At 45.5% G+C, this 13614-nt stretch overlaps 1 protein-coding gene across 1 annotated transcript in view; it reads left to right on the top strand.

The window, feature by feature from the left end:
• The window catches only part of ubr4 (ubiquitin protein ligase E3 component n-recognin 4), a 182047-nt gene that overhangs the window by 110067 nt on the left and 58366 nt on the right, over positions 1 to 13614 (top strand). Inside the window, exons 54-63 of the mRNA XM_065020956.1 lie at positions 1 to 99; positions 1355 to 1476; positions 1658 to 1769; positions 2988 to 3118; positions 6081 to 6258; positions 6908 to 7012; positions 7835 to 7972; positions 8691 to 8859; positions 11877 to 11973; positions 12773 to 12880. The exon at positions 1 to 99 is cut by the window's left edge and continues 33 nt beyond it. Of these exons, the coding sequence (XP_064877028.1) occupies positions 1 to 99; positions 1355 to 1476; positions 1658 to 1769; positions 2988 to 3118; positions 6081 to 6258; positions 6908 to 7012; positions 7835 to 7972; positions 8691 to 8859; positions 11877 to 11973; positions 12773 to 12880 (1259 nt within the window). The remainder of the gene's footprint in view (positions 100 to 1354; positions 1477 to 1657; positions 1770 to 2987; positions 3119 to 6080; positions 6259 to 6907; positions 7013 to 7834; positions 7973 to 8690; positions 8860 to 11876; positions 11974 to 12772; positions 12881 to 13614) is intronic.

The raw sequence follows: 13614 nt of genomic DNA, 5'->3' as shown, positions 1-13614 counted from the left end.
GTGAGGGATGTAACTTCATTATGCAGCTGGTCAATAACTTCTGGAAGCTCCATGCCCTCAAACCAAAGAACGCTTTCCTGGCCCCTGCCTGTCTGCCAGGTAAACTCACATTGTCTTTCCTGGCTCCTACCTGTCTGACCAGGTAAACTCACATTGTCTTTCCTGGCTCCTACCTGTCTGATCAGGTAAACTCACGTTGTCTTTCCTGGCTCCTACCTGTCTGACCAGGTAAACTCACGTTGTCTTTCCTGGCTCCTACCTGTCTGACCAGGTAAACTCACGTTGTCTTTCCTGGCTCCTACCTGTCTGACCAGGTAAACTCACGTTGTCTTTCCTGGCTCCTACCTGTCTGACCAGGTAAACTCACGTTGTCTTTCCTGGCTCCTACCTGTCTGACCAGGTAAACTCACGTTGTCTTTCCTGGCTCCTACCTGTCTGACCAGGTAAACTCACGTTGTCTTTCCTGGCTCCTACCTGTCTGACCAGGTAAACTCACATTGTCTTTCCTGGCCCCTACCTGTCTGACCAGGTAAACTCACATTGTCTTTCCTGGCCCCTGTCTGCCAGGTAAACTCACGTTGTCTTTCCTGGCTCCTACCTGTCTGACCAGGTAAACTCACGTTGTCTTTCCTGGCTCCTACCTGTCTGACCAGGTAAACTCACGTTGTCTTTCCTGGCTCCTACCTGTCTGACCAGGTAAACTCACATTGTCTTTCCTGGCTCCTACCTGTCTGACCAGGTAAACTCACATTGTCTTTCCTGGCCCCTACCTGTCTGACCAGGTAAATTCACATTGTCTTTCCTGGCCCCTACCTGTCTGACCAGGTAAACTCACATTGTCTTTCCTGGCCCCTACCTGTCTGCCAGGTAAACTCACGTTGTCTTTCCTGGCCCCTACCTGTCTGACCAGGTAAACTCACGTTGTCTTTCCTGGCTCCTACCTGTCTGACCAGGTAAACTCACATTGTCTTTCCTGGCCCCTACCTGTCTGCCAGGTAAACTCACATTGTCTTTCCTGGCTCCTACCTGTCTGCCAGGTAAACTCACATTGTCTTTCCTGGCCCCTACCTGTCTGCCAGGTAAACTCACGTTGTCTTTCCTGGCCCCTACCTGTCTGACCAGGTAAACTCACATAGTCTCATAGCTGGGTAGTGTTCAGTTTGGTGATATATATATATATATATTTTCAAACCAACATTTTTGTTTAACTTTTTGACTTTTTGGGGGGGGGCCCATGGCGTGTTCTACTTATACTTTTTTGATCTGCTGTAAAAAAAAATATATATTTATTTAAAAAATCATGATGTTTGTTTAGACTAATTATATGAATCGATCAATTGTTGTTCCTCTCCAGGTCTGACCCACATTGAAGCTACAGTGAACGCATTGGTGGACATCATCCATGGCTTCTGTACCTGTGAGCTGGACTACATTAACGTGGCCTCCAAGATCTACATGCAGATGCTACTGTGTCCCGTACGTTCCTCAGTTACGCTTTAGACATAGACCTGTGGTCTTTGCTGTGTTGATCCTGGATCGGCATTTTTCGCTGTGTTCAAACTTGTTCCGTTACCTAAATAGCACTTAAATGGTGTAAAAAAAAAAGTGTATTATAAAATACATTTTAAGTGATTTTGATTCTGTTTTTGTATTCCAGGACACGTCTGTTAGCTTCGCCTGTAAGCAGGCCCTGATCCGAGTACTCCGACCCAGGAACAAACGCCGTCACGTGACTCTTCCTTCTCCCCCTCGCTCCAACACACCCATGGGTAGGTATCTCCTACCCCTGAAATCAGACCAGGGCTTTCAAACCAGGGCTTTCAGACCAGGGCTTTCAAACCCTGTTTTCCTGGAGCGCAATCTTCCTGAAAGATTTTCACTCGAATCCCATTTCGTAACTAATCTGATTCAGTTTATCAACCCAGCTAATAATTAGAATCAGGTGCGTTGGATTAGGGTTAGAATAACAACCTAGAGGACGGGAGCTCGACAGGAACAGGGTTAGAATAACAACCTAGAGGACGGGAGCTCGACAGGAACAGGGTTAGAATGAAAACCCAGAGGACGGGAGCTCGACAGGAACAGGGTTAGAATGACAACCTAGAGGACGGGAGCTCGACAGGTTCAGGGTTAGAATGACAACCTAGAGGACGGGAGCTCGACAGGAACAGGGTTAGAATAACAACCTAGAACAGGGTTAGAATAACAACCTAGAGGACGGAGGACGGCTCGACAGGAACAGGGTTAGAATAACAACCTAGAGGACGGGAGCTCGACAGGAACAGGGTTAGAATGACAACCTTAGAATGGACGGGAGCTCGACAGGAACAGGGTTAGAATGACAACCTAGAGGACGGGAGCTCGACAGGAACAGGGTTAGAATAACAACCTAGAGGACGGGAGCTCGACAGGAACAGGGTTAGAATAACAACCTAGAGGACGGGAGCTCGACAGGAACAGGGTTAGAATAACAACCTAGAGGACGGGAGCTCGACAGGAACAGGGTTAGAATGACAACCTAGAGGACGGGAGCTCGACAGGAACAGGGTTAGAATGACAACCTAGAGGACGGGAGCTCGACAGGAACAGGGTTAGAATGAAAACCCAGAGGACGGGAGCTCGACAGGAACAGGGTTAGAATGACAACCTAGAGGACCGGAGCTCGACAGGAACAGGGTTAGAATGACAACCCAGAGGACGGGAGCTCGACAGGAACAGGGTTAGAATGACAACCTAGAGGACGGGAGCTCGACAGGAACAGGGTTAGAATGACAACCTAGAGGACTGGAGCTCGACAGGAACAGGGTTAGAATGAAAACCGTTTAGACTTTTCAGTTCTTCTATATTTTAGAATAGTTTTTCAACGTCCTCTACTTTATTAATCTCTTAAAGAGTTAGAAGCAAAGGCTTGGACAAATCAGAAACCACTAAATGATTTCATCGACGCTGAGTGTTCTCCTTTCTCCCTCCTCCTCCTCCTCCTCCAGGAGACAAAGACGATGATGATGAGGATGATGTTGATGACAAGATGCAGCCGTCTGGGCTGACGGGAGGAGAGGGGGGCAGGCAGGAGAGTCAGGAGCAGGGTGAGGTCGACCATGGCGACTTTGAGATGGTGGTGAGTCTCTTTGAGATGGTGGTGAGTCTGGTCCAATCGCTAGTGTCCACTCCTCCTCACCCACTCCTCATACACACTGTAGTAATCTAGTGTCCACTCCTCATACACACTCCTCATACACACTGTAGTAATCTAGTGTCCACTCCTCATACACACTGTAGTAATCTAGTGTCCACTCCTCATACACACTGTAGTAATCTAGTGTCCACTCCTCATACACACTGTAGTAATCTAGTGTCCACTCCTCATACACACTGTAGTAATCTAGTGTCCACTCCTCATACACACTGTAGTAATCTAGTGTCCACTCCTCATACACACTGTAGTAATCTAGTGTCCACTCATACTCCTCACCTCCTCCTCATACCACTCACTGTAGTAATCTAGTGTCCACTCCTCATACACACTGTAGTAATCTAGTGTCCACTCCTCATACACACTGTAGTAATCTAGTGTCCACTCCTCATACACACTGTAGTAATCTAGTGTCCACTCCTCATACACACTGTAGTAATCTAGGGTCCACTCCTCATACACACTGTAGTAATCTAGTGTCCACTCCTCATACACACTCCTCATACACACTGTAGTAATCTAGTGTCCACTCCTCATACACACTCCTCATACACACTGTAGTAATCTAGTGTCCACTCCTCATACACACTCCTCATACACACTGTAGTAATCTAGTGTCCACTCCTCATACACACTCCTCATACACACTATAGTAATCTAGTGTCCACTCCTCATACACACTCCTCATACACACTGTAGTAATCTAGTGTCCACTCCTCATACACACTCCTCATACACACTGTAGTAATCTAGTGTCCACTCCTCATACACACTCCTCATACACACTGTAGTAATCTAGTGTCCACTCCTCATACACACTGTAGTAATCTAGTGTCCACTCCTCATACACACTGTAGTAATCTAGTGTCCACTCCTCATACACACTGTAGTAATCTAGTGTTCACTCCTCATACACACTGTAGTAATCTAGTGTCCACTCCTCATACACACTGTAGTAATCTAGTGTTCACTCCTCATACACACTGTAGTAATCTAGTGTCCACTCCTCATACACACTGTAGTAATCTAGTGTCCACTCCTCATACACACTGTAGTAATCTAGTGTCCACTCCTCATACACACTGTAGTAATCTAGTGTCCACTCCTCATACACACTGTAGTAATCTAGTGTCCACTCCTCATACACACTGTAGTAATCTAGTGTCCACTCCTCATACACACTGTAGTAATCTAGTGTCCACTCCTCCTCACCCACTCCTCATACACACTGTAGTAATCTAGTGTCCACTCCTCATACACACTGTAGTAATCTAGTGTCCACTCCTCATACACACTGTAGTAATCTAGTGTCCACTCCTCATACACACTCCTCATACACACTGTAGTAATCTAGTGTCCACTCCTCATACACACTGTAGTAATCTAGTGTCCACTCCTCCTCACCCACTCCTCATACACACTGTAGTAATCTAGTGTCCACTCCTCATACACACTGTAGTAATCTAGTGTCCACTCCTCATACACACTGTAGTAATCTAGTGTCCACTCCTCATACACACTGTAGTAATCTAGTGTCCACTCCTCATACACACTCTAGTAATCTAGTGTCCACTCCTCATACACACTGTAGTAATCTAGTGTCCACTCCTCATACACACTGTAGTAATCTAGTGTCCACTCCTCATACACACTGTAGTAATCTAGTGTTCACTCCTCATACACACTGTAGTAATCTAGTGTCCACTCCTCATACACACTCTAGTAATCTAGTGTCCACTCCTCATACACACTCTAGTAATCTAGTGTCCACTCCTCATACACACTGTAGTAATCTAGTGTCCACTCCTCATACACACTGTAGTAATCTAGTGTCCACTCCTCATACACACTGTAGTAATCTAGTGTCCACTCCTCATACACACTCCTCATACACACTGTAGTAATCTAGTGTCCACTCCTCATACACACTGTAGTAATCTAGTGTCCACTCCTCATACACACTCCTCATACACACTATAGTAATCTAGTGTCCACTCCTCATACACACTGTAGTAATCTAGTGTCCACTCCTCATACACACTGTAGTAATCTAGTGTCCACTCCTCATACACACTGTAGTAATCTAGTGTCCACTCCTCATACACACTCCTCATACACACTGTAGTAATTTAGTGTCCACTCCTCATACACACTGTAGTAATCTAGTGTCCACTCCTCATACACACTCCTCATACACACTGTAGTAATTTAGTGTCCACTCCTCATACACACTGTAGTTATCTAGTGTCCACTCCTCATACACACTATAGTAATCTAGTGTTCACTCCTCATACACACTGTAGTAATCTAGTGTTCACTCCTCATACACACTCCTCATACACACTGTAGTAATCTAGTGTCCACTCCTCATACTCACTCTAGTAATCTAGTGTCCACTCCTCATACACACTCTAGTAATCTAGTGTCCACTCCTCATACTCAATCTCACAAACAGGAGTCAAGTCGCATTACCACGGTAACATCCCGCCCTTAAAGGGGCAGGTGAACAGTTTTGTCTCTGTAATATTTTTGTTAAAATGCTCCGGTCGCAGAATAATGTGATTTTAAATTATTTGTCACATTTACTACTTACAAATAATATTTGTATTGTTTTTAGAAACATGAAAAAACTAATATGTTGTTGTTTGTTTTTGTTGGTATAATTTTAGTGGCTGGTAAATAACAAAATCTGATTGGCTGGTTGAGTTTTAAATCTACCTGCCACAGTGGCTGGTGGCCCAAAAAATACATTTTTATTCCCTGCAAATAGCCATATAAACACACACCAAAATACTGTTCATGATGAAAAAAATGTCAAACGTTATCTGTCGTTTCGATCGTGTTTTGCTTATTGTCTGTTGTGTCTGGTCTGTGTATCTCTATCCAGTCTGAGTCCATGGTTCTGGAGACGGCGGAGAATGTGAACAATGGAAACCCATCTCCCCTGGAGGCTCTTCTGGCCGGGGCCGAGGGCTTCCCTCCGATGCTGGACATCCCCCCAGACGCGGACGACGAGACCATGGTGGAGCTGGCCATCGCACTGAGTCTCCAGCAGGACCAGCAAGGTCGATACTCACTAATACAACACCATCGTGAGAGTCATACACTTGAATATTCATATTTTACATTTACATATTGTGCTACTTAATCTGTTTTTTTTTCCCAGTAATCTTTTTCCCGGAAAGAAAGTAACATGTTCTAATGATTTTGTTTCTGTAGCCTTGCTTGACATGATAGCATAGTTGGCTAATGCTAGCATGACCTTTTTAGAGTCTGGATCAGTAAACCACTGTCTGTGTGGGAGTTTGGATTTGACAACCCTGTTGTAGCTATAATATTCTGGGCTCTAGCAGCCAGTGCCCTGGACCTCCCGGTCTCTAGGTCTGTCAGGTCAGACTCACTGTAGCAGTGAACTGTGAGGGTTTAGCTGTGTTGATAATGACCTTGGTGGTGGTGTTATATGTTGATCCAGGCAGCAGTGCCCTCGGTCTCCAGTCTCTCGGTCTGTCAGGTCAGACTCACTGTAGCAGTGAACTGTGAGGGTTTAGCTGTGTTGATAATGACCTTGGTGGTGGTGTTATATGTTGATCCAGGCAGCAGTGCCCTCGGTCTCCAGTCTCTCGGTCTGTCAGGTCAGACTCACTGTAGCAGTGAACTGTGAGGGTTTAGCTGTGTTGATAATGACCTTGTTGGTGGTGTTATGTGTTGATCCAGGCAGCAGCAGCAGTGCCCTCGGTCTCCAGTCTCTCGGTCTGTCAGGTCAGGCTCCCAGCTCTTCTTCTCTGGACGCAGGCACGCTGTCAGACACCACCGCATCAGGTAACGAAGCTCATTCTACACACGGGACTCCTCCCATCTTTTAAATCGCCAATCTCAACGGGACGGTTTTAAGCCCCGTTTGGTTCTTCATTGAAAGTGTCTTGTAGTTCAAGACTAGGATTATTCTGTGTTTGGGCAACTGGACTCAGTTTTCTATTCCATTAACATAAAAGCAGAATAGGGGAGGGAGGGTGTTTTTCCTGTAACAGCTGTGCTTAATGCTTCTAGAGGAGGGAGGGTATTTTTCCTGTAACAGCTGTGCTTAATGCTTCTAGAGGAGGGAGGGTATTTTTCCTGTAACAGCTGTGCTTAATGCTTCTAGAGGAGGGAGGGTATTTTTCCTGTAACAGCTGTGCTTAATGCTTCTAGAGGAGGGAGGGTATTTTTCCTGTAACAGCTGTGCTTAATGCTTCTAGAGGAGGGAGGGTATTTTTCCTGTGACAGCTGTGCTTATGCTTCTAGAGGGAGGGTATTTTTCCTGGCTGTGCTTATGCTTCTAGAGGAGGGAGGGTATTTTTCCTGTGACAGCTGTGGTTATGCTTCTAGAGGAGGGAGGGTATTTTTCCTGTAACAGCTGTGGTTATGCTTCTAGAGGAGGGAGGGTATTTTTCCTGTAACAGCTGTGGTTATGCTTCTAGAGGAGGGAGGGTATTTTTCCTGTAACAGCTGTGCTTATGCTTCTAGAGGAGGGAGGGTATTTTTCCTGTGACAGCTGTGCTTATGCTTCTAGAGGAGGGAGGGTATTTTTCCTGTAACAGCTGTGGTTATGCTTCTAGAGGAGGGAGGGTATTTTTCCTGTAACAGCTGTGGTTATGCTTACAGCCCCAGCATCAGACGACGAGGGGAGTACAGCCGCCACGGACGGTTCTACGCTACGGACCTCCCCGGCCGAGCACGGGGGCAGCGTGGGGTCAGAGAGCGGGGGGTCTGCCATCGACTCAGTGGCAGGAGAACACAGTGGTAAGTTGACACACAGAGGAAACTGTGATGCCCTATTCAAATGAGCTTCCTGGTTTCCTTGGAAGTTATGATTTAGACTTTTTTTACCTTTATTTAACTAGGCAAGTCAGTTAAGAACAAATTCTTATTTTCAATGACGGCCTAGGAACAGTGGGTTAACTGCCTGTTCAGGGGCAGAACGACAGATTTGTACCTTGTCAGCTCGGGGATTCAAACTTGCAACCTTTCGGTTACTAAACCAACACTCTAACCACTAGGCTACCCTGTCCCCTCTACACTCTAACCACTAGGCTACCCTGTCCCCTCTACACTCTAACCACTAGGCTACCCTGCCGCCTCCACACTCTAACCACTAGGCTACCCTGCCGCCTCCACACTCTAACCACTAGGCTACCCTGCCGCCTCCACACTCTAACCACTAGGCTACCCTGCCGCCTCCACACTCTAACCACTAGGCTACCCTGCCGCCTCTACACTCTAACCACTAGGCTACCCTGCCGCCTCTACACTCTAACCACTAGGCTACCCTGCCATGTGGTGAAACTGTTGTGTTCATCTGTCTAATCAGTAATTATTTCAAGGAAAGGAGGCAGGAAGGATGCACTTTTTAAGCCAAATCGAATCACAACAAATCCCTAGTCCTGTACCCACTAAACCCCTAGGTCCCCTAGGCACTTGACGGATGTCTGTTTTCCTCATTCCTTGTCTCTCTCTCTAGTGTCGGGCCGCAGCAGTGCGTATGGGGACACGACCGTTGAGGGCCACCCAGCAGGACCAGGTAGTGTGAGCTCCAGCACAGGGGCCATCAGCACCACCACAGCCCAGCAGGAGGGAGATGGATCGGACGGAGACGCAGAGACAGAGGGGGACATCCACACCAGCAACAGGTCAGGTCCCACCAAGGCACTGTGGTGGTTTGATTCTACATTGTATTACATGGTATGGACTTTCCCCTGTTTTGAACTTTGACCTGTTTGCAGTGTTGGTCCTTAGAAACGGTGAGATTTGACATCACTTCTCACGGAAAGAAGAATCTTTAAGGAGATTTTTGATTGTATATCTGATATCTGTACAAAGAGTCAAAAGTTTTAGAACGACGACTCATTCAAGGGTTTTTCTTTGTTTTTACTATTTTCTACATTGTAGAATAATAGTGAAGACATTAAAACTATAAAATAACACATATGGAATCATAGATTGTTCAAAGTAGCAACCCTTTTCCCTTGACATCTTTGCACACACTTGACATTCTCTCAACCAGCTTCACCTGGAATGCTTTTCCAACTGTCTTGAAGGAGTTCCCACATATGCTGAGCACTTGTTGACTGCTTTTCCTTCACTCTGCGGTCCAACTCATCCCAAACCATCTCAATTGGGTTGAGGTCAGGTGACTGTGGACGCCAGGTCATCTGATGCAGCACTCCATCACTCTCCTTCTTGGTCAAACAGCCCTTACACAGCCTGGAGGTGTGTTTGAATCATTGTCCTGTTGAAAAACAAATGATAGTCCCAATAAGCCCAAACCAGATGGGATGGTGTATTGCTGCAGAATGCTGTGGTAGCCATGCTGGTTAAGTGTTCCTTGAATTCTAAATAAATCACAAACAGTGTCACCAGTAAAGCCTCCCCAAACCATCACACCTCCTCCTCCTCCATGCTTCACGGTGGGAACCACACATGCGGAGATCATCCGTTCACCTGCGCCTCACAAAGAAACGGAGGTTGAAACCAAAAATCTCAAAGTTGGACTCATCAGACCGAAGGATAGATTTCAAATCAAATTGTATTAGTCACATGCACCGAATACAGCAGGTACCTTACCGTGAAATGCTGAATACAACAGGTACCTTACCGTGAAATGCTTCCTTACGAGCCCCTAACCAACAATGCAGTTTAAAAAAAACTACAGATAAGAAATACAAGTAAAAAGTAATTAAAGAGCAGCAGTAAAATAACAATAGTGAGACTATATACAGGGGAGGTACCGATGCAGAGTCAATGTGGAGGCTATATACAGGGGGCACCGGTTCGTTGAGGTAATATGTAGAAATATTGAAGTGACTAGATGATAACAACAGAGAGTATATCAGCGGTGTAAAAGAGGGGGGAGGGGAGCCATTTGATTAGATGTTCAGGAGTCTTATGGCTTGTGGGTAAAAGCTGTTAAGAAGCCTTTTGGACCTATACTTGGGGCTCCGGTACCACTTACCTTGCGGTAGCAGAGAGAACAGGCTATGACTGGGGTGGCTGGAGTCTTTGACAATTTTTAGGGCCTTCCTCTGACACCGCCTGGTATAGAGGTCCTGGATGGCAGGAAGCTTGGCCCCAGTGATGTACTGGGCCGTTCTCACTACTCTCTGTAGTGCCTTGCTGTTGGAGGCCGAGCAGTTGTCATACCAGGCAGTGATGCTCTCGATGGTGCAGCTGTAGAACCTTTCGAGGATCTGGGGACCCATGCCAAATATTTTCAGTCTGAGGGGGAATAGGTTTTGTTGTGCCCTCTTCCCCGACTGTCTTAGTGTGTTTGGACCATGTTCGTTTGTTGGTGATATTGACACTGAGGAACTTCAACTGCTCCACTGCAGCCCCGTCGATGTGAATGGGGGCGTGCTCGGTCCTCCTTTTCCTGTAGTCCACAATCATCTCCTTTGTCTTGATCACGTTGAGGGAGAGGTCTAATGTCCATTGCTCATGTTTTTTGGTCCAAGCATTATTGGTGTCCTTTAGTAGTGGTTTATTTTCAGCAATTCGACCATGAAGGCTTGATTCACGCAGTCTCCTCTGAACAGTTGATGTTTGTTACTTGAACTCTGTGAAGCATTTATTTGGGCTTCAATTTCTGAGGCAGGTAATTCTAATGAATGTATCCTCTGCAGCAGAGGTAACTCTGGGTCTTCCTGTCCTGTGGTGGTCCTCATGAGAGCCAGTTGACTCTAATGAATGTATCCTCTGCAGCAGAGGTAACTCTGGGTCTTTCTTTCCTGTGGTGGTCCTCATGAGAGCCAGTTGACTTTAATGAATGTATCCTCTGCAGCAGAGGTAACTCTGGGTCTTCCTGTCCTGTGGTGGTCCTCATGAGAGCCAGTTAACTTTAATGAACTTATCCTCTGCAGCAGAGGTAACTCTCGGTCTTCCTTTCCTGTGGCGGTCCTCATGAGAGCCAGTTGACTCTAATGAATGTATCCTCTGCAGCAGAGGTAACTCTGGGTCTTCCTTTCCTGTGGTGGTCCTCATGAGAGCCAGTTAACTCTAATGAACTTATCCTCTGCAGCAGAGGTAACTCTGGGTCTTCCTCATGAGAGCCGGTTTCATCATAGAGCTTGATCGTTTTTGGACTGCACTCGAAGAAACTTTCAAAGTTCTTGAAATTTTCCAGATTGACTGACCTTCATGTGAAAAAGTAATGATGGACTGTCGTTTCTCTCTGCTTATTTGAGCTGTTCTTGCCATAATATGGACTTGATCTTTTACCAAATAGGGTTATCTTCTGTATACCACTCAACCTTATCACAACACAACTGATTGACTCAAACACATTAATTTGTGGTATTTCTTTCCTTCTTAACTTTTAAAAAGACACAGCTGTTAATTGAAATGTACTCCAGGTGACTACGTCATTAAGCTGGTTGAGAGAATGCCAAGTATGTGCAAAGCTGGCTACTTTGAAGAACCTTTTTTTTTGGTTACTACATGACTCCATATGTGTTATTTCATAGTTTTGATGTCTTCACTTTTATTCTACAATGTAGGGGGGGAAGAAAGTACAAAATAAAGAAAAGCCCTCGAATGAGTTAGGTGTGTCCAAAACTTTAGACTGGTACTGTGTACATCTAACCACGCCTGTTGTCTCTATGGCAACCGTGTGCTTTGTGTTCTGACGTTCTTGTTGTTGTATCTGTTCCAGACTCCACACGGTGCGTCTGATGCTGCTGGAGCGACTCCTACAGCACCTGCCCCAGCTGGACAGTGTAGGAGGAGTCCATGCTATCCCTTACATGCAGGTACTAGCCCGTTACTGTTGTGCTGTGGCCCTTTTCATCCACTCAAACTTGTCTGTCTTTACTGACAATGATTTTTGCAGATACAAGGCTGTTTGGGAGGATTTTGGAACGATCGTGATATGTTCTCTTTTTATATATATTTTTTTTACATTTCCCTTTAGTTGAATGTACTGATTGGGAGGCTTGTGTCGCAAATATCACCCTGGTCTAAAGTAGTGCACTATATAGGACATTGGTGCTCTGGTCTAAAGTAGTGCACTATATAGGACATAGGGACCTGGTCTAAAGTAGTGCACTATATAGGGAATAGGGCTCTGGTCTATAGTAGTGCACTATATAGGGAATAGGGCTCTGGTCTAAAGTAGTGCACTATATAGGGAATAGGGCTCTGGTCTAAAGTAGTGCACTATATAGGGAATAGGGCTCTGGTCTAAAGTAGTGCACTATATAGGGAATAGGGCTCTGGTCTAAAGTAGTACCACTGTATAGGGAATATGGCTCTGGTCTAAAGTAGTGCACTATATAGGGAATAGGGCTCTGGTCTAAAGTAGTGCACTATATAGGGAATAGGGCTCTGGTCTAAAGTAGTGCACTATATAGGGAATAGGGCTCTGGTCTAAAGTAGTACCACTGTATAGGGAATAGGGCTCTGGTCTAAAGTAGTGCACTATATAGGGAATAGGGCTCTGGTCTAAAGTAGTGCACTATATAGGGAATAGGGAGCCTTTTGGGACCTCCCCCCCAGTCTTTCAGGATATAGAGCATTCTGCTGAATGACTGAAATGTCAATGTAATGCAGGTGGTCCTGATGCTGACCTCTGACCTGGATGGAGAAGATGACAAGGACAAGGGAGCTCTGGACGACCTGTTGGCTCTACTCATCGCTGAGCTGGGCATGCACAAGAAGGTACCTACCGTGTGTGTGTGTGTGTGTGTGTGTGTGTGTGCGCACGCCCGCCCGCCCGTGTGTGTGACGCCGTCGTATCGTTTCCCTGGTTCCTCTCGAAGCACATTGGAGCTTTGAGAGGAAATGGTTCAACAAGGATGCAGAAGAAAAGAATTGACGGCGAGTAACGTAACAGCTGGAGCTGTGTCTGTCTGTGTCTGTCTGTGTCTGTCTGTCTGTGTCTGTCTGTGTCTGTCTGTGTCTGTCTGTCTGTGTCTCTGTCTGTGTCTGTCTGTCTGTCTGTCTGTGTCTGTCTGTCTGTCTGTCTGTCTCTGTCTGTGTAACTGACCGTTCATTAACATAATCACATTTAGCATCTCTGTCTGTGTCTGTCTGTGTCTTCCTGTCTGTGTCTCTGTCTGTGTCTATAAGCCACTAATGCAGACCTTTGGAACATCTACATTTTAGAAAGTCTAATAAATATATTTAATATAACCTATACTTTCCATTTAATAATATAGTCTACACCATCACAATAAATCCATGTAATATAGTCTACACCTTCACAATAAATCCATGTAATATAGTCTACACCATCACAATAAATCCATGTAATATAGCCTACACCTTCACAATAAATCCATGTAATATAGTCTATACCATCACAATAAATCCATGTAATATAGTCTAATAAATTCACAATAAATCCATAGTAATATAGCCTACACCTTCACAATAAATCCATGTAATATAGT

This window comes from Oncorhynchus nerka, linkage group LG7 (assembly GCF_034236695.1).
Source record: "Oncorhynchus nerka isolate Pitt River linkage group LG7, Oner_Uvic_2.0, whole genome shotgun sequence".
Lineage (NCBI taxonomy): Eukaryota > Metazoa > Chordata > Actinopteri > Salmoniformes > Salmonidae > Oncorhynchus > Oncorhynchus nerka.
This window is presented reverse-complemented; position numbering and strand designations above follow the sequence as displayed.